Source organism: Citrus clementina, unplaced genomic scaffold, assembly GCF_000493195.1.
Source record: "Citrus clementina cultivar Clemenules unplaced genomic scaffold, Citrus_clementina_v1.0 scaffold_8, whole genome shotgun sequence".
NCBI classification, from domain to species: Eukaryota; Viridiplantae; Streptophyta; class Magnoliopsida; order Sapindales; family Rutaceae; genus Citrus; species Citrus x clementina.
The window spans coordinates 24151555-24169141 of record NW_006262022.1 but is presented as its reverse complement, the minus strand read 5'-3'; the positions used below and the strand labels follow the sequence as shown (position 1 = coordinate 24169141).

At 36.4% G+C, this 17587-nt stretch overlaps 3 protein-coding genes across 10 annotated transcripts; 2 read left to right on the top strand and 1 right to left on the bottom strand.

The window, feature by feature from the left end:
* Positions 1-2319: 2319 nt before the first annotated feature.
* LOC18033629 lies at positions 2320-9378 on the top strand. Of its 7 annotated transcripts, none has more exons than XR_002904236.1 (11): positions 2321-2546; positions 2652-2758; positions 3195-3304; positions 3415-3520; positions 3926-3975; positions 4075-4245; positions 4481-4594; positions 4980-5196; positions 7860-8751; positions 8986-9101; positions 9288-9378. XR_002904236.1 is itself a non-coding variant. In XM_024178816.1 (9 exons), the coding sequence occupies exons 1-9, from the start codon at positions 2521-2523 to the stop codon at positions 7952-7954; spliced, it is 996 nt and encodes a 331-aa protein (XP_024034584.1). In that variant the 5' UTR covers positions 2321-2520; the 3' UTR covers positions 7955-9241. The 7 variants fall into 7 exon arrangements, 1 of the variants encoding a protein (XP_024034584.1); XR_002904238.1 differs by lacking the exon at positions 9288-9378 and having other exon boundaries at positions 7860-8047; positions 8626-8751; positions 8986-9241; XR_002904237.1 differs by lacking the exon at positions 9288-9378 and having other exon boundaries at positions 7860-8329; positions 8626-8751; positions 8986-9241.
* Positions 9379-9484: 106 nt separating this feature from the next.
* LOC18034409 lies at positions 9485-10944 on the bottom strand. Of its 2 annotated transcripts, none has more exons than XM_006424937.2 (4): positions 10539-10944; positions 10241-10333; positions 9853-9990; positions 9485-9771 (listed from the first exon to the last, which is right to left on the bottom strand). In XM_006424937.2, the coding sequence occupies exons 1-4, from the start codon at positions 10782-10784 to the stop codon at positions 9730-9732; spliced, it is 519 nt and encodes a 172-aa protein (XP_006425000.1). In that variant the 5' UTR covers positions 10785-10944; the 3' UTR covers positions 9485-9729. The 2 variants fall into 2 exon arrangements, with proteins under 2 accessions (XP_006425000.1, XP_006424999.1); XM_006424936.2 differs by having other exon boundaries at positions 10557-10943.
* A 2779-nt stretch (positions 10945-13723) lies between these two features.
* On the top strand, positions 13724-17534 carry LOC18034024 (protein GRAVITROPIC IN THE LIGHT 1). The gene is made up of 4 exons (XM_006424934.2): positions 13724-13919; positions 14936-15079; positions 15778-16451; positions 16566-17534. Exons 1-4 carry the CDS (start codon positions 13873-13875, stop codon positions 17339-17341), a joined length of 1641 nt encoding a protein of 546 aa, XP_006424997.1. The 5' UTR covers positions 13724-13872; the 3' UTR covers positions 17342-17534.
* Positions 17535-17587: the final 53 nt, after the last annotated feature.

The window sequence follows — 17587 nt, the reverse complement described above, 5'->3', positions numbered from 1 at the left end:
GGGGGGGATGGGGCCCCCCCGAGGCCCCAAAAAAAATTTTTTTTTCCCCCGATTTTTTTTTTTAAAGGGAAGGGGGGGCCAATTTTAAAAATTTTTGTGGGGGGGGGGGGGATTTTCCAAAAACCCCCCCCAAATTTTTCCCGTTTTAATTCCCATTTCCAAAAAAGAGGTTGGGGGGGGTTTTTTTTTTTTCCCCCCCCAACCCCCCCCCCCCCCCCCCCCACCCCCCACCAAAAAAAAAAAGAGCATGGTAGATTAAATTGTACAGAACAAAAATTAATTAACTTAAAAGCAGACAATATGCGAGTAGAGATGATAATTTGATAGTATTACGGAATGTATTCTTATATAAGTAGTTTTTATCGGAAAAAAAAAATTAGTTTTGCCAAGAGTTACAATATTGAAGTGTTTAGTAAATATTAACGGCTATAGTTTTAAAATAAAGTTAATTTGATTTTACACTAAAACAGTAAAAAAATTATAATATATTTACTAATACTTACATGTTGAGGTGGTGGGATGAGATGATTCAGTGAAGTTTTATTATATTATAGGGTAGTGAGTTTTAAGGTGGGAGAACTAGGATTTATCGATTTATAATAATAAATCTAATTATAAATCTAATGGATCCCCATTTGAGGCCTTGGCACACTCATAGCAATGCTCATGTAAATTTCTTACTTATTTTAGCATTTTAAATTTAAATAGTGGAATCCACCATTTTAAAATAGGATTTTCTCTTGATCGGGGTTTTTTATTTAAATATTCCTAATTTACCTTTAAATATTAAATTTATACCCTATTACATACATATACCTCATGAAGATAGGAAAAGTTAAAAATAATCTTTAAAAAATAAAGAATCCACACATTTTTTCCTCTCAGTGCAGGAAGAAGTCGAGTACGAAGTTGTGTAAGTCGAGAATTTAGTCGAGTAAGAATTGGAGATAAGTAAGTCGAGTATATGGTCTAGTAGGAAGTCGAGTAAGCATATTAAATGAGTTGAGTATTAAGTGGTCGAGTATTAAGTAAAAGTCAAGTAAATTTTTTGAACAAGTCGAGTAAAATTTATGTAATTTTTAAAGAGGTCAAGTATTAAGTCGGATAAGTATATTGAGTCGAGTATTAATATTTTTAAAAAAGTAAAGTGTGATTAATTGAACATTCAATTGAGTAAGAAGTGAAGGTAATTGAATAAGTCGAGTATCTAGTCAAGTACGAAGTCGGGTATGAAGCATGGTAAGTCGAGCATTCAATCGAGTAAAAAGTGCAGGCAATTGAATAAGTCGAATACGAAGTCGAGTATGAAGTTTGGTAAGTTGAGTATTCAATCGAGTAAAAAGTGAAGGCAATTGAATAAGTCGAGTATCTAGTCGAGTACGAAGTCGGGTATGAAATCTGATAAGTTAAGTATTCAGTCGAGTAAAAAGTAAAGGCAATTGAATAAGTCGAGTATCTAGTCGAGTATGAAGTCATGTATGAAGTCTGGTGAGTTGAGCATTCAGTCGAGTAAGAAGTGAAGGTAATTGAATAAATCGAGTATCTAGTGAGTAAGAAGTCGAGTAAGTAGATTAAATGAATCGAGTATTACTTTTTTATTAGCATTTTATTAAGGTTATTTTTGTACTTTCCTTAGTTTTTTTAAATATGTATGTGTAAAGTTATAGATTTTAATAGATTGAGGTATATTTTAGGTATTATGAGGGAAACGAGGTATATCCCACGCAATTCCCTCCTTGATCGGAGTTCTATTGAGATTTTAAAGATTTTTTATCATATATCTTTTAGTGATGGTATATATATAAGATTTAATTTTTTTTTGTTTATTAATTATTAATATGCACTTGAGTTATTTATTTATTTATTTGAGTATATAATGACAAAATAGTAATTCAACCTATTTCACTATCACCATGTCGTAATTGATAAAATATAAAAGAGGATCGTAAAGCTTCACAAATATAAGATTGATGAGGTGGTAAGACTTGCTTACATAGTTTTTCTCTGATTTGACACCCAGCCTTTATGGTTGAGATATTGTGTTATTAATTTAGATGGTTGCGATTTATTGGTTACTATTATAAATAAATAAAAAATCGCACACCAAAGAATAAACACAGAGCAGAGTATCTTAACCCAACTAACTCACTATTGAACAATTTTGGGTCCACTGAGAGTTTAGCTCAGCTCCAGTCGTTAGCATCTTTCGTTCTAATCTCATGCCCTCGTGTCTCATCAAACAGGCACTTCATTTGCTCATTTCATCGCTGAAGTGTATATCACACTGAAGAATCATTCGACGACTGACACGTCCCGGGTCCTTAAATTACAAAATATATACTGACTGTACCTGCTCAAAAACATCCTCAAGTTGGTAACTTGAATTTGGTTCTTGCATGAGCTCTAGTCCCCTCTCCCTTCACCATATCTCTGTATCTCAAACAAAAACAAAAACAATTACTTTTTTCTTTACAATTTGAAAGTAGTTTCCTCCCTTGTTTCAAAGGCTCTTTATCAATCATGTCTGATTGGGATCACCGTATGATGTGAGTTTTTTTTTTAAAATAATTTTCAAGTGTTTTCTTAAACTAATTTGCCTAATTTTAATGTGATTGTTTAGGTTAATTATTTTTATTTATTCATTTCGGCAGGTTTGATAGGTATTTGTATGATTATATGAGAAAAAAGAACATGCATCAAACTGCAGATATTTTCAAGAGAGAGGCCAATGTCGTGCTGCATCCTTCATTTCCTCCGGGTATTTTATTACATTTTTATTTTTAATTCATGCGATTAAAAAAAATTATTGTTATTTAGTAGTCATTTGAGAGAAAGTTTAGTGTTCTTTAGTCCTGCTAACTGACTTAGAATCAATTTATAATTTATTTTGATCACGAGCAGTAATCTACTTGCATTCTTCTCATAATTAGTGTAAGGATTTGTGAATGAGATTATCAAAAAGCGACTAGCGAGTCGCAACCTGATGACAACGACAAAAACAGCCATGAACTTCAATGTATTTTTTTTGGGGGTCACAGTAGAGCACTTTTTGTCGTTGTTGTCTAGTTGCCGGCTATCTGCACGTGATGGGGACTCTTTAATTGGTGAAGTAAATTTCCATTCTAAACTTGCTAAACTGTGCTAATGGCTATTGGTTTTTAACAGATATTTATTGGTATTTTTCATTTTTCTAGGGATTGATGTCCCCGATGGCTTTCTGCACGAGTGGTGGTTAGTATTCTACGAAATGTATGGATCACAGCAGCTAAGGGGCCATGCTCCAGGGGAGGGTCCGAATGTGATGGTGCTCGTTAATTAAATTTTTATCCCCTTTTTCTCCATTCGGTGGATTTTTTTTATTTATGCTGTTAGACGTGATTTAGTCATTTCTTTACTGTTTGTACTTTTAATTAGATTGGACAACTGATGGGAGCTAGACGGCAGACTGATCCTCATCCACTAGGAGAGCACGAGATGAATCATCAAGCAATTTCACGCGTGATAACTGATGCTGATTCTTGTATGTCCCTAGACGTACCTTTGGTTCAGTTCAATATTGTAGAATTGATTGCTACAACGATTTTTTTTTTTAAGTAGTCATCTTTTGAATTAGTTACTTATTCAACCTTGTTTATGCACCTATTTTCATGCTAAATTCAGTAAAGATATTTTTCATCTTTACTGTATAGTGGTGCTAATTAAGTTCTGAAGGAAACCATACGGTGGATAGGTTATTTTCTATTTAAAATCAGCTATTAACTTCTTGGATATCTTCTTAAGCCTTTTTATAGCGATCCTGATTAAACTGAGAAAACGAAAATACAAGCTGCCTCAACAGGAGCATTTACTTTGGAGTTTATCCCGTTAGGATGCTATACGTGTAAAAAAAGAATTATGTACTGTGCTTCATGTGTGTGTTTGGCAGCTTTCAACTCCGGGGTCAGTGCAATGGGATCAAGGAGGTCCCCTTTAATAGTGAGCATTGTTATAAGATTCAGTTTTTTTTTCCCCTCCAAATTCCTTTTCGAGGAACTGTATATGTTAAGGGTTAAATTGACTATGTTCACATTACAGGGACCTGAGCTAGTTCCTCAAGGCATCTCATCATCTTCTCATCAATTTAATTCATTGACATCCAAGTCTGTGCCATATCCTCCAGGAAACCCTGCCAATTTACCTGTTCAAGAAGTAGGCTGTTCACTTATTGCAGCATCGAGAAAAGATAAGGATATTATGACAGAAGAGGTAGTGGCCTCCTAATTGATGTGCTATATTTGGACATGTTACATGCAATCTCACTCACACGCATGCATAAACATGCTGTACATATATACTTGCATTAACTTGCTTACACACATGCATAAACTTGCTGTACATATATACTTGCATTAAGATCTAAAATATGTAGCCCACCAGTTATCATTTGAGATTTGGTGGCTATAAACTAATTAGTTGATGCTTTATCTCATATGTTTGATAGGAAAATGAGCTAATCATTCCACCTCCAGGATTTGAGAGTTATGTATTAAACTCACTTTGGGTGACAGAGAAACATCAGCAAGAGCTCAAGGACAAATCACTCGTAGCTCAGATGGTATGGTTACTATACCTTAAGAGAGAAGTCTATATATATTGTACTGTCCATTCATCACTTATGAATAGATTCCCTTGCCACTGAAGAACAACCTAGAATTGTTTGACCCATGCATATGTGTCATTGTCCAGTGGGTTTTCTTTTTCGATTTGTTCTATTAAATGTGTCTTTCTTAAAGCCACAAAATCTAAATTGAATTATGTATTAACACCCCTACAACTGCCTTAAGTTGATCGTGTATTATGTTGCTATTTCTTTTCAATATTGTATTACAATTTTGCGCTACTCAAATGAAAACTTTTTATTGCTGGCTCATCTAAGCATGTAGTGAGTATGTTTTACAATTTTACTCTTGAATTGTGTGCTTTTATATTTTGTGGATCAGAGTGGTGGAAAGAACGTAAACACAACGGACTCCATAGATGGAAACAGCAATGGATCAAGCGATATGGATACTTCTTCTGATGCTTCCTTAACAAAATTCAAGTCCAATGATGATAATGTCAAATCATCTTCTCCAAATGCTGAAGTAAACAAAGATAATGCAGATTCTTCTTCCAACAAGTCTCCAGAATTTGCTACAGCTAATGATGATTTGAAAGGTATTCTGTTTATTAACTAAATGAGAGTAAAATTGGGGTAGTGCATGTATCTTCTCGGTGATATTTAGCAATTTGGGATGACAAGTACTGACCTTTTTTTTTTTTTTTTTTTTTGAAAGGGGACCAGAACTAACCTTAGACAATCTATATAACAATTTTTAGTGAAGATAGTAGTTCATCGGAAAGATTTTAAAACTTTTTAAATTTCTTTTTATTTGGAATACCAAATTCTTCACATTGAAGGTGGTGATTTAAATAATCGGCTTGTGTTCTTAGGTGCTTAATTTTCTTACTTTACCTTGTGAGATCCCTATTTTTACATTTTTTTTTCTGTTCTTATTAAATCACTAATTGACTTTAATACTGCACAAAAGCTATCAGTCACTTGGGATTTGCCACAGGGACCATTTCTGAAATGCATTCAAATCTATGGTATATCATATAATTAGAGTTAGTTGTGCTCTCTTATTCAATATGTGTTGGGAACAGGGGTTTCAGGCTTTCAGGCTCCTGCCTATCGGTTTGATACTAACATTTTTGTGTTTGAAGCTGACATTTTTTCCAGTTTTGTTCCCTCTACTATATAATTTCAGATCGAGGTCTAATTGCGAACTTTTCCTCACAGTCCATCAAGTTTTGGAATCCAAAAAAGAGGTGTAAATCAATAACTGTTTCAAGCACATGACGGGTTAATGTCTGCATTAACAGATTCCTTTGTGCCAAAATTTTCCTTGGGTGGACTTGATCAATATGTGAAGATACAGAAATGGAACTTTGTCATATATATGTCTCTAGTTTTTCGTTCAGCATGTGGATACAGGCTCCTTGCCTTTGATAGTGACTATATCTTATTTATTCTCTCTCTTTTCTTAGGGTGTGGGATGTGCATATGCTTATCTTCTGCTTCTAAAACATGAATGGCTTCAAGTAGATGTCATAATTTTTTTAGCTTAGAATAGAGCAATAGCTTTTATGACCATTAGGTCTTCTCCTTATCTTTCTAGGTAGAGGATATTCTGAGAGGAAGAGTTTGAAATTTTATTTGCAGATTGACAATCTCTTCTTAGGCAAGAAAGACATAATAGTATAGGCACAACATGGAGATGGAAATTCTCAAAAAATTAAACCACAGTAAAAAGAAAATCTATCTTTGCAATATAATAATTATGTAATAGTATAGGCGCAACACGGATTACAATATATGCAGCATAACTGGTTATAGCACCATAGGCTCTTTGATCTTGACTTTTTATTCTTCTTTTGTTTGCTTCTGGGGAACCATTGATCTCTGAGGACAGTAACCACAGCTTGATATTTGGTAAACTTATATTGTGGAAATCTGAACACATTCGCATGGATGTTCGAACATCAGAAGAAAATCCCTTTTTGCTTACAAATTTCTTCTACGTTCATGTAATACGGGTGTCCTAGTTTTTCATTTCTGTTTCCCATCTATTCATAGACTTGAAATGTTAGCATCCACTTCTAGGGTTAAAGTCAGTCAAAAACTACACATTCACTACCCACAATTAGGGTGGAAGGAACAGCTGTAGCCTGCATATTGGAATAAATAGAGGATCTGCCCCAATTTGTATCCTTATTAACACTAATTCAGAACAAGAAACATACAACTTGGATCACCATGGTACTGGAATAAGACATTGTAAGGCTATCTCAAACTGTAATATGATTGAGTGGGCTTCTTTTGAATGTTCCTACCATTCTTTAATAGAAGATTTAGGTGAATAATGAGAAGGATAAAGTTTGATGATTTATGGTTCCCTTTTCTAAGGGAAAAAAAAATTAATAATGTTGAAAGATTTTGTATTATTATTAATCCTGCAGCTTTCGAATGTGTCAGAAAAACAAAAAGAACATTAAGGAGTTTATTCTGTGCCAGATTTGGTGATTGAATTTTGAATTGTAACTGTATCAAGCTTGTTAAGGTATATAGAAAATTGGGACCTTTAACATGTTTGAGACAATAATAAGGTAATTGCTATAGTTTCTGTTTACTTTCTTTTGGAAGGGTAAGAAAATGCTTTGTTGGTAAAACTTCTCCAGCTATTCTTGTTTTAGAGTTTGCTAGGGCAACATGGAAAAGTGAAATGATTGATTAGCTTAAAGCAGAAGAAAAAAATGCTATCGTCATTTCCATATGATTGATACACGGACTGAGATGCAACTTACTTGCTATATTTAAGTAAATCCTATCGTTATTTGCAGTAGTCAATCCAATGTAGCTCCGATGAAAGAGAAATGCGGCATTTTTGGTAGGGGGTCAGTGGAGAGTGTTCGTAACTGGAGGAAAGTGCAAGTATATTGAAATGTTAAAGCTGGAGGCTCTACATTTCATCCAGAACTCATTGACTTCTATTTTCTTTCAATAATGTCCTTATATACCCTTCTATTATTGCTTACGTGTTCAAGCACTAGCAATCACAAGAAAAACTCTGTTTGTTCCACATATGATGCTTAAAGTTTGATTAAATGGTAATAAAACACTTTTGCATAATTTAATGTCATGCGTTTTTATTATTGTTTGTTCTTTTCTGCTATTGTAATCAATGCCATTAAAATTATAATTCCAGTGTGTTTTTCCTCAATATTGAAATTCTATCTTTCAATTTATCATTTACTTGACCATCGTGTTATGAATGCAGGTGGAATATCGTCGGAACCATTCATATCAATAGCAATTTTGACAATTCCAAATATGAGCTATATTCCTTACATGCTCATGTCTGGAACTTCTTGAAGATCCCAGTTTGTTATTTGTCATGTTTTAGACAGTGATAACAAATTGTAGGTAACAAACTGTGACCTTTAACATGCTTGAGACAATAATAAGGTAAGTAGGTAACTGCTGCAGTGACTGTTTATTTTCTTTCTGAAGGCTCCAGCTATTCTTGTTTTAGTACCTGCTAGCTAGCATGGAAATGTGAAATGATTGAAAAGCTTAAATCAGAAGAAAATCACTGTTCTTTTCCATATAAGTAAATCTTATCATTATTTACGTTAGTTAATGCTAGTGTGATTTTGGCGGAAAACAGATGAACCTTTTCGGAAGTGGGGTGGGCAGTATGGAGGGTGTTGTCAGGGCTTGCGATAGAGAGTTTGTAACTGGAGGAAGGTGCGAGTCTATTGAAATTTTGTTTCATTGGCCTTCAATATTCTTATTGTTGCTTCTATGTTCTGGAAATAGCGGTCAATAGAATACGCTGTTTGTTCCTGGACTTGGGCCATGTGACAGATAAGGTTTGATCACATGGTAACAGAACACTCATAGTTGAATTACCTGGTCCTTATTGCTTAATTTATTGTTGTTAGTTTTTTTCTGTTATGACAGTCGACGCGGTTAAAAGCATAATTCCATTTGTTTCTCCCTAAAATTGAATTTCTATCTTTCTGTTGTTTTATTAAATGCAGATCGGATACTTATCAGAGGCATTTTATCGGTTACATTTTGACAATTCCATTTATGCAATATATTCCTCATTTTTGGAACTTCAGAAAGATCCCACTGATTTGGTTGTTATCAGGTTTGAATTTTTGGTAAGATACTTCAACACAGAAGCTGTATGCTCACTTAATAGTTACAAATATCACAAAGTGGATGGCATTACAATATAGAGTTCTGCAATATGTTTTGATGAGATACTTCAACAAACAAGCTGTTTTTCCACTTAGCTATAGAGTTTTTGTAAATGCTTCATTTCTTCTTTCCTTTTCTTAAAAATTTATATCTGATTATCTACTATCAACTTTGTTCTCATATGATCGTTGAAGAAATTTTGCACTGCTTCCAAACGCTGCCTGCTCTTGTTTGTCATGAATATACATGGTTATCACAAGTTGACGGTAGTCCAAGTTGACACCAGTGTAGCAAGCAGGGCAAAACGCTGGTACGATTTTGGGGAATTTTCTTCACTACACAAACACTTACCTATTTTGTTCTACAAAAAATTTCCCTTCCCATTTCTATTGTGGTGGACAATGCATTTGGCTTTTTAAATTCAATAATGAAAGAGGTGTATCACTCGCATTGCTCTTTAATTTCATGATAGTAATTGATTAACTGAACCCAGTAGATTTGGAGCGAAGGCTTATTGAATTCAGATGTTCTTGTTCCGCGTCAAAGGTTCGAGAGTTATTTGGCAACATTTTTTGGCTGAAGAAAAAGATTAGTTTCTTCAATGGAAGTAAAGGCTGCAAAGAGAAGCCACTTAAGCACAAGTTACCTCAAAGAGAAATGAGCAAGTGGGTGCCACCCCAAAAAGACTAGCCATCATTTAAGGTTACTTCTCCATAGTCCATACTTCAAAAATACAACCTTTCTCTGAACAGAGCTGATGCTTATTAAATAATAAATTCATCATAGGAGTTAGAATTACAATTCAAATACCACAAGCATCTACAGGCTACATAACACACCCCACACAACCATTCTTAGCTCTCATTGATCAAAAGCAGAAGACAGAAGAAGCTGGCAACGCCGTCTTGCTCTTTGTTCGAAGACAATAGGCCTTGTCGTCAATTCTCACTCCTTTTTGGCTTGTCTGAAGAAAAAACAACCTGAAACAAAGAAATGTTGCAATCAAGTGGGGGCAGTGTAAAGATCACTACACACACACACACTCTCTGAAGTTGAAGTACCGAATCATCTGCAGATGGAATCCACTCATTAGTCGCTGGGTTCCCCTTGCAGGAGCTGTGATGGGCATCGTCGTTGTCCGGAGCTAGGATGAAGGATTTGCCATTTGCATTTTCCATTTTGATAAATCCTGTTCCTGTCTGGAAACAAGAAAACAAGACAGGCTTACGATGAATCATGTTCCAGACGTAACATCTTCTTTTTCATTTTCAGAACCGTGTTATGCAAGTTTTTTTTTTTTTTTGGTCTGAAGTACTTTGAACTTTTAATTATTTGAATAAGCGAGGGCAGATCTAGTGCGCGTGGCAAGTTATGATTGGGTTCTGTATATGATTTCACTGTTGCAAGAGTTGCAAAATGAAAAATGAAATTTGACAGGGATAGTTGTACCGTGTGGTGATCCTTGTTAATGCGGTTGAGATCTTTGTAGTATTCAGTCTCCTGGAACTCCTCTGTCACTTCGCTTCCATTCCAAATGAGCTTCTGCTGTCGGATGAAGGCGTGAAGCATACGGCAGCGATTAGAAAAGCACAAGTGAACCAAAATAGAAGATTACATTGATGGAAATATATTAACATGAATATTTATTAGAGCAGCATGCGTTTGTCGTTCAACGGTTAGGATAATTGCCTTCCAAGCAATAGACCCGGGTTTCCACTCCCGATATACGCACAAATTAAAATTTTACCTCGAAATGGAAACAAACCTGCGAATCGTTTGCTTGGAGGTGCTGAAACTGTGAATACTCTTGATTGGAATCACTGCCATTGGCAAAAGCATCCACATATTGAGAGGAATAGTCACTCCTCTGAGGCTTAGTATGGCGCTTGGGAGCCAAATTTTCAAAATTCTCCCTCACCTCATCTTCCATTTTAGCCTCTTCCTCCTTTGACAAGTGAACATCACTTCTGTCTGGCCTCCTCACACGCTCCATCTTTTCACACTTGCCTTTCTAAGTCTAATCTTTCTAAGTCACGGTGATTGATTGGAGATGGGCATCTGCGAAGATATTTATTTTAGTAGCTTTGTTGTACGGAAAGTCGGCGTCTTGATGACCCAGAAAATATCTTGCTAAAATATCTTGGAAACCTTATCGCCTACTTGTATGTTTGAATAGAATGGGTAGTTGGGAAATTCGTGCTTGTACTTGCATGGTTGGTCCTATCTGGCATTCAGTTTTGTTGAAGAGAGTAATTGCCCAAGCGGGGAGCCTACCGACCAATCATATATTGCGAAACAGCGCTGCTACACACCCCAGGTCAAACCTCAAGTCGCGCCCCAAATTGTGAAAAACGACGTCGTTTTACTTTATTCTTTTATTTTTTTTCCCTTTAATTTTAGCCGAAAAAGGTGGGCAGCACGTAGGTGAGGATATGCTTCAATTAATTTCAAACCAAAACGACGTCGCCAGCACATGCTTTATCCTTCTTTTTGCTTTCAACCACAACATTTGGCTAGGTTACAGAACTTCCACAAACTACAAACTGCAATTTATATTTTACTAAAAACTCTGAAGAAGATTAAATCAAATGAGAATTCTAATCATTTTACCTAAAACAAAGAAAAAAATTGTCACACTCCATCTCAAGGCACAGAAAATTCAATAATCACTACCAGCAGTAACAATTCTTGCACCAAAACAATTCCAGCACCAATAATCATTTCCCAATCAGCCAAATAATTTAAAATTATCAAACAACAATTCCAATAATCACTTCCAGCAACAACAATTCCAGCACCAATACTCATTTCCCAATAAACTAACTTTGTGAGTGGATGAGGATGGTCGCGTGACTGTCGGTGGTGGCAACGAAGACCTCGATCGCGTGATGGCGGTGGTCCGTTGTCTGTGGCTCGTCCGTCGTTGGGCGTGAGAGAGTGCATTTCTGTTTGCAGGTGCAAAACTATTGCTATTGTTTGCGGTTGTTGTACAAAAAGTAAAAGGCCTCGATCGCATGAAAATGAAAGGAAAAATGCGTCGAAACGGTGTGTTTTCAATTATTCTCAAAATGGTGCGTTGAATTCGGGGCGCGAGTCGCGGTTAAAGTAAGGGGAAATAACTTTTTCGATTGCGAAATGTGGAGTAATGATCCCCACTCGTCATTATTATTTTTTTTAAATTATGATATATTACAATCGTAACTCAAATAATATTTATAATTAAAAAATAATCACGGTTCTTCTTTATAATTTTAGTATAGTACAATCCGAATAACGACTCTTGCTTAATATATATTAAAAAAAAATTATTATACCCTAAAGAGAAGAACCAAATAAACTCTCATGAGAAAAAAAGTCGAGTCTCATTCATTGTTGGGACTCAAACTCATGTATTCAAAATTATTAGGCACATAAGCTAGCAATAGACCAGAGCCACTTACCCTCACTCGTCATTAATTTGGTTCTGAGTGAGCTCCACTTTTCCGTTCCTATTGAGCTGGCGCTTGAAATGTTCGACATTTAGTTTAGAATATGTGGCCGTCAAACAATTTGAGCTTTCATTAAGTTTTAGTTTGTAAATAAAGAAATTGTGTTCCTTGATCCTTCTTTTGTAGTTAAGTTTAGCATTCTGACGCTGGAATGGACAAAGATCCAGTTCAAAGAGCTTACCTTAATTGCTCTGAATGATCAGCAGCAACTGTACTTCTCCAATTAACCCTCAGCTAAGACATTATTCCATTTAGTAACGACAAATTTGTTCTGTAATTTCATTCTGTACGTACTTGGTAATTTCAGCACACACACGAGAGTGATCAAAGTTAAACCTAGTTTACAGCTAAAATGATAAACCGACCTTCAAATAAAGAGTCAAAATCAAGCAGAACAGTAATTAGTAAAGGACTTAAGCTTTGATTCAGAATGTTCATTGCTGAATTGGGGAATGCTTGAAGATGTTAAAAAAATGAAAAATCTTTAATACCATGATAAAAATTATACCATAATGTCGTGCTATCATTAATATTAAAACCTGCATGCAGTAAATTAATTTATGAACAAAGAGACATGTGCAATTTTGTTTTAAAAAAAAAAAAAATTGCACGTTGAGTCATACAGGTTTAGGCTGATGTTTATTATACGTGTACGACATGTTGACGTGTTGCATAAAAACAAGACGACGTATCGTCCAGAAATCAGAAAACATTATAGGACGATGCATTATTTATTTCCTGTGATTAGCTTATCGCTAACGCCAATTGCAGGGGTTTGATAGCTAATGACACCTAAGAGCTCGGCAACCTCTCTTTGACATACATGTTATGTATTATCTTATATTATATTACACACACACACACGCAATCTTAACTCAACTCGCTACTGAGATCTCGACATTTGCCTAACTTAAACTAAATTCTTGATGACATTTCTGATTGAAAGGATAAGAATCTCAAAAAGCATCAACTTAACAGTTTCACATGCATAATCCATACAGCCAGAACCAGTAGCCGCTGTTTCGTCCTTTTCATTCAAGCCATGTACTTTGTCGATAAAGCTTGAGACTCCAAACACCTCTGCCAAAATCATTTTCCTTCCTCATTCAACACCAGCCTCATAATGACAAGAGAAAATTAATCAAACTGCCCTTACTGTCCTTGAAATTTAGCGTCCCGGTCTGTCCCAATGCAAAGCACTAGGATAATACTTACAGGAGAATACCAACAAACTACAGCAAAGCACTTGCCAAATTTATCACAGAGAAAAATTTAATTATGAAGAATCTTTCCATCTTTTGCACCTTTAAATCCTTTAAATGGCAAAACACAACACAAAATGCATGCAATCAGTATTGGATAATGTTAGAATAGAAGTATCCAAATCTTCGATAATTTGAAAAAAAATTCTGAGTGGTGACTTTGAGTTAAAACATTTGTAGGTTCTTATCAAATTGAACACCTTTCTTTTGTCATGTCCTTACTGCAGTATCAGTATACTACATGATCATTATATAGTCATGCATTTTGGGGTACCTGGTTATTGTATCGGTCTCCAATATCATCTCTCTCTATATTTGTGAGACTAAGACAATGATCCCTAGTGTGTTCCTCTGTTCCATGCGCCGTGGCGGTTCAAGGTAATCATCTTAACCTTTGATGTAATACTGAACCTTGATGCTGTTAAGATTTCATCCATGGAGACTGCCATTTGCTTGGCACAGGGCTTATACTGAAACTTAGCTTTTTCTTTGGGCTCATCCTTCATGCAATTTTGCTTTGCTGCAATTCAATCAACAACATTATGTTCAAATGCAATTATCACATCAGATCTCATAGTCCCCACTTTCTCTCTTAACTTTTTAGATCCTCTGATTTCAAGCTATACAATCTTGTTTGCAGACTCAGCAACTCAAGTTACAATCATTACAGCAGATTTTTTCAGGGATTCATCAAACACATCAGAATTGAATCAAAGATTACAGAGATTAAAAGCCTATTTAATTTTAGTAGCATGGTCGTTTGGACTAGGATCAAGAGCTTAAGAAATAGAAAGACCAGTTATTTCCTACAGATAATATAAAACCTTTGCACCAAATTAACTTTCTGCCCTTTCAAATATGAAATAGGCACACAATTGGCTAACACTGGCTTCAATTTTCACTACAAAATCACTCATGTGGTCACGTGGGATGACCCTCTTTAGCTTGTGAGCCTACCCCATCACCTTTCCTCAGAACCCAGTACTTCGACACATCCATTTCAACTTAACTAAAAGCTTTCCGCTTTTTTCTTTTTTTCTTTTTTCAGTGGCAAATGATTCTGTATGTGATAAAGCAAAAATTACATCAACCCAATTGTTATCATAGTCATTTGATCTTAGATTCTAAAAAGACTTCATCAGTTTGGAATCAAAGAATCTAGGATAAAAAAGCAACCACTAGCAGAATCAATGTGAGTAACAAACATTATACCCCAGTCACTCTCAGCTCAAACTAGATGCTGATCCTAATCATAGCTACCAACTTGCAATCTAAACCATATAAGTGTCCCAAAACCTCACAAGTCCTTCCCTTTCTACTCTTCCGTTCACTGGCACGAAATACAAATAGTTTCTTAAAAGATTGATTCTTTTGTATTTTGGGTAATCTTTCAGGAAGGAAAAGAACAACCCAAATGACCTGGAAGTAGAACCAAAGGGCTTGGAGTTTTGGAACTCTGTTCAGTTCAACAGAGATCTGTTACACAAACAAAACCGACCAAGATTCACTTTGCGATCTGATAATGGCCACATTAACAGGTTAGCTACACTACTCATGTGTCCTGTTTACCTAATAATAGTCCTTAAAATTTTATTATTGTTGTCATTTTTTTTTGAAATGTTTACTCAATAGTGTAATAAAATGAAATGACAATATTGGCCATAATTAACTTCTTTACAATTAAGTTGAATAATATCTTAGATGCAAGTCATGCACATTTCATCATCCATTAGATTATTATCAAGTGTACATTCATTAATTAATTGAAAAATACACATGATACAAATATAGGGGATTAAAAAATATGTGCAAGCCCTATTTTTGAACCAAGAGTTGAAGATGAGAGAGGTTGAATCATTGAACAAAAGAAACTCTTGATTCTCTGTGACTGACTTTTGTACAACTACTTTACCTCGAACTCATATGTTTGACAAATTTCAATCTCATTTTTTTTCTTATTTAGATATATACACTTTGTAATACAGGAGCATATCTAAAAAAATCTAAATACATGTGATGATAACACTGTAAACCTACTAGTTACTTTCACAAACCATATTGATAATTTGACGTGACGGTATCAATATTTATTATTATTATCTGCGTAACCACATGGGAGCGGGGGATGAGAGACAGAGGGTTATTAATTTATATAGTAAAGTGGCAACGTTGCAGCATTAACTACTCAGTTGATCCCTGCTTACTGGCTTTCTCTCACTTGGGTGCTTTTGGACAGAAACGGTCCGTTTAAGGCGACGAAGAAAGGAGATATGGCAACAAGGGTGTCAAACTTCTCCGATCTGATACAGAGAGTGACTGCTTCTTGCTTGCTTCACCCACTTGCGAACGTCCGTCAAGATTCCCAAAATGTCGCCGTCGAAGAATACGGGGAACAAAACGATGACGATTGCAACGACTCCTCTGAAGAAGATGACGAAGAAGAAGAGACAAAAGGGAGAGGGATTGATAACAGCAGCAAGGTGGTGAGTATAGAGAGAGTGATGGAATTAGAAACCACAATGAACGAGGTATTCGACGCCGTTTCGGCGATGAAGAGGGCCTACGTGAGCTTACAAGAGGCGCATTGCCCGTGGGACCCGGAGAGAATGAGGGTGGCTGACGTGGCCGTGGTGGGGGAGCTCAGGAAGATTGGTGTTTTGAGAGAGAGGTTTAAGCGGAGGAGCTTTGGTGGTGGTCGTCGCCGTGGCGATGTCAGCGGTGGGGCTCTGGTGAGGGAGGTGGCGGCACCGTACGAGGTGGCGGTGGCGGAGTTGAAGAGGGAACTGAAGGCTAGAGAAGTTGAAGTTGATAACTTGAAGGAGAAGCTCAAGACTGTAACTGGTCTTAACAACAATGGAGGCAAAAAGGGAAGGTCTCTTTCCAAGAGGAAAGTCAACTGCAGCAGTCAAGGTACGAAATCATGCCTCCTACCAACGTATATTATAAATATTGAAATGAATTAATATGTACATAATTTCAAAAATGAGTGCAGAAATCTTACATAGTGCCAATTACTATCAACAGTTGCAGCAGCACCGTCACCGGACTTGTTTGAAGTAACAATGTGCCAAGTGAAAGAATCGTCTAAGTCATTCACATTGCAGCTGCTATCCCTCATGCGCGCTGCACACTGGGACATAGCTGCAGCTGTTCGTTCCATCGGGGCTGCAGCTGGCAATGGCCCTGACACCATCAACAGCTCTGCAACCTCGGTTGTATCAACCCATCACGCTAAGTATGCACTCCAGTCCTACATTTCTTGCAAAATCTTCCAAGGGTTTGATCACGAGACTTTCTACATGGATGGTAGCCTCTCCTCACTTATCAACCCAGATCAGTACCGCCGTGACTGCTTCACACAATACCGTGATATGAAGGCCATGGATCCTGTTGAGCTTCTGGGAATTTTGCCCACCTGTCATTTTGGCAAATTCTGCGCCAAGAAGTATCTAGCTATTGTTCATCCCAAAATGGAAGAGTCCTTGTTTGGAGACTTGGAGCAGCAACGCCAAGTATTGGCTGGAAACCATCCAAGGAGTCAGTTTTATGGCGAGTTCTTAACGTTGGCTAAAGCAGTTTGGTTGCTTCACTTACTAGCATTCTCACTTGACCCAGCGCCTTGTCAGTTTGAGGCGAGCAGGGGAGCTGAGTTTCACCCACAGTATATGGAAAGTGTTGTCAAATTTTCCGGTGGCAGGCTGCCTGCAGTGCAGATTGTGGGGTTTCCAGTGAGCCCTGGGTTCAAGCTCGGAAATGGATCCATCATCAAGGCTAGGGTTTACCTGGGTTCCAAGACATAATGTGTTTCCGGCTAGCTTGTTACACATGGTTCTAGGGTTTTTGGAAGCATGAAGCGGCTGGTTTGTAGACTTTCAGGTATCTGTCGTTTTTCCTTAGGGTGCTATTATGTTGGTAGGATTTCTATGTAATTAACGATACTGTATGTATGGCATGTGCTAGTTTGGTAATTTGGATTAATCCCTTTAAATGTTAGACTGAAAAATATAATCAATATGTTAGAACTGATGGAGCGATATAAATTAGTA

What these genes read in the sequence shown, in the direction of transcription:
- LOC18033629 (XM_024178816.1), top strand. Translation starts at nt 2,521, where the DNA reads ATGTCTGATTGGGATCACCGTATGAT. An exon ending in GATTGGGATCACCGTATGAT is followed by an intron (nt 2,547 to 2,651) that starts GTGAGTTTTTTT and finishes TCATTTCGGCAG; the next exon opens with GTTTGATAGGTATTTGTATG. An exon ending in CAAGGAGGTCCCCTTTAATA is followed by an intron (nt 3,976 to 4,074) that starts GTGAGCATTGTT and finishes TTCACATTACAG; the next exon opens with GGACCTGAGCTAGTTCCTCA.
- LOC18034409 (XM_006424937.2), bottom strand. Translation starts at nt 10,784, where the DNA reads ATGGAGCGTGTGAGGAGGCCAGACAGAAGTGATGTTCACTTGTCAAAG. An exon ending in AGGTTTGTTTCCATTTCGAG is followed by an intron (nt 10,334 to 10,538) that starts GTAAAATTTTAA and finishes ATCCGACAGCAG; the next exon opens with AAGCTCATTTGGAATGGAAG. An exon ending in TTAACAAGGATCACCACACG is followed by an intron (nt 9,991 to 10,240) that starts GTACAACTATCC and finishes TCTTGTTTCCAG; the next exon opens with ACAGGAACAGGATTTATCAA.
- LOC18034024 (XM_006424934.2), top strand. Translation starts at nt 13,873, where the DNA reads ATGATCCCTAGTGTGTTCCTCTGTTCCATGCGCCGTGGCGGTTCAAG. An exon ending in ATGCGCCGTGGCGGTTCAAG is followed by an intron (nt 13,920 to 14,935) that starts GTAATCATCTTA and finishes GTAATCTTTCAG; the next exon opens with GAAGGAAAAGAACAACCCAA. An exon ending in GATAATGGCCACATTAACAG is followed by an intron (nt 15,080 to 15,777) that starts GTTAGCTACACT and finishes GCTTTTGGACAG; the next exon opens with AAACGGTCCGTTTAAGGCGA.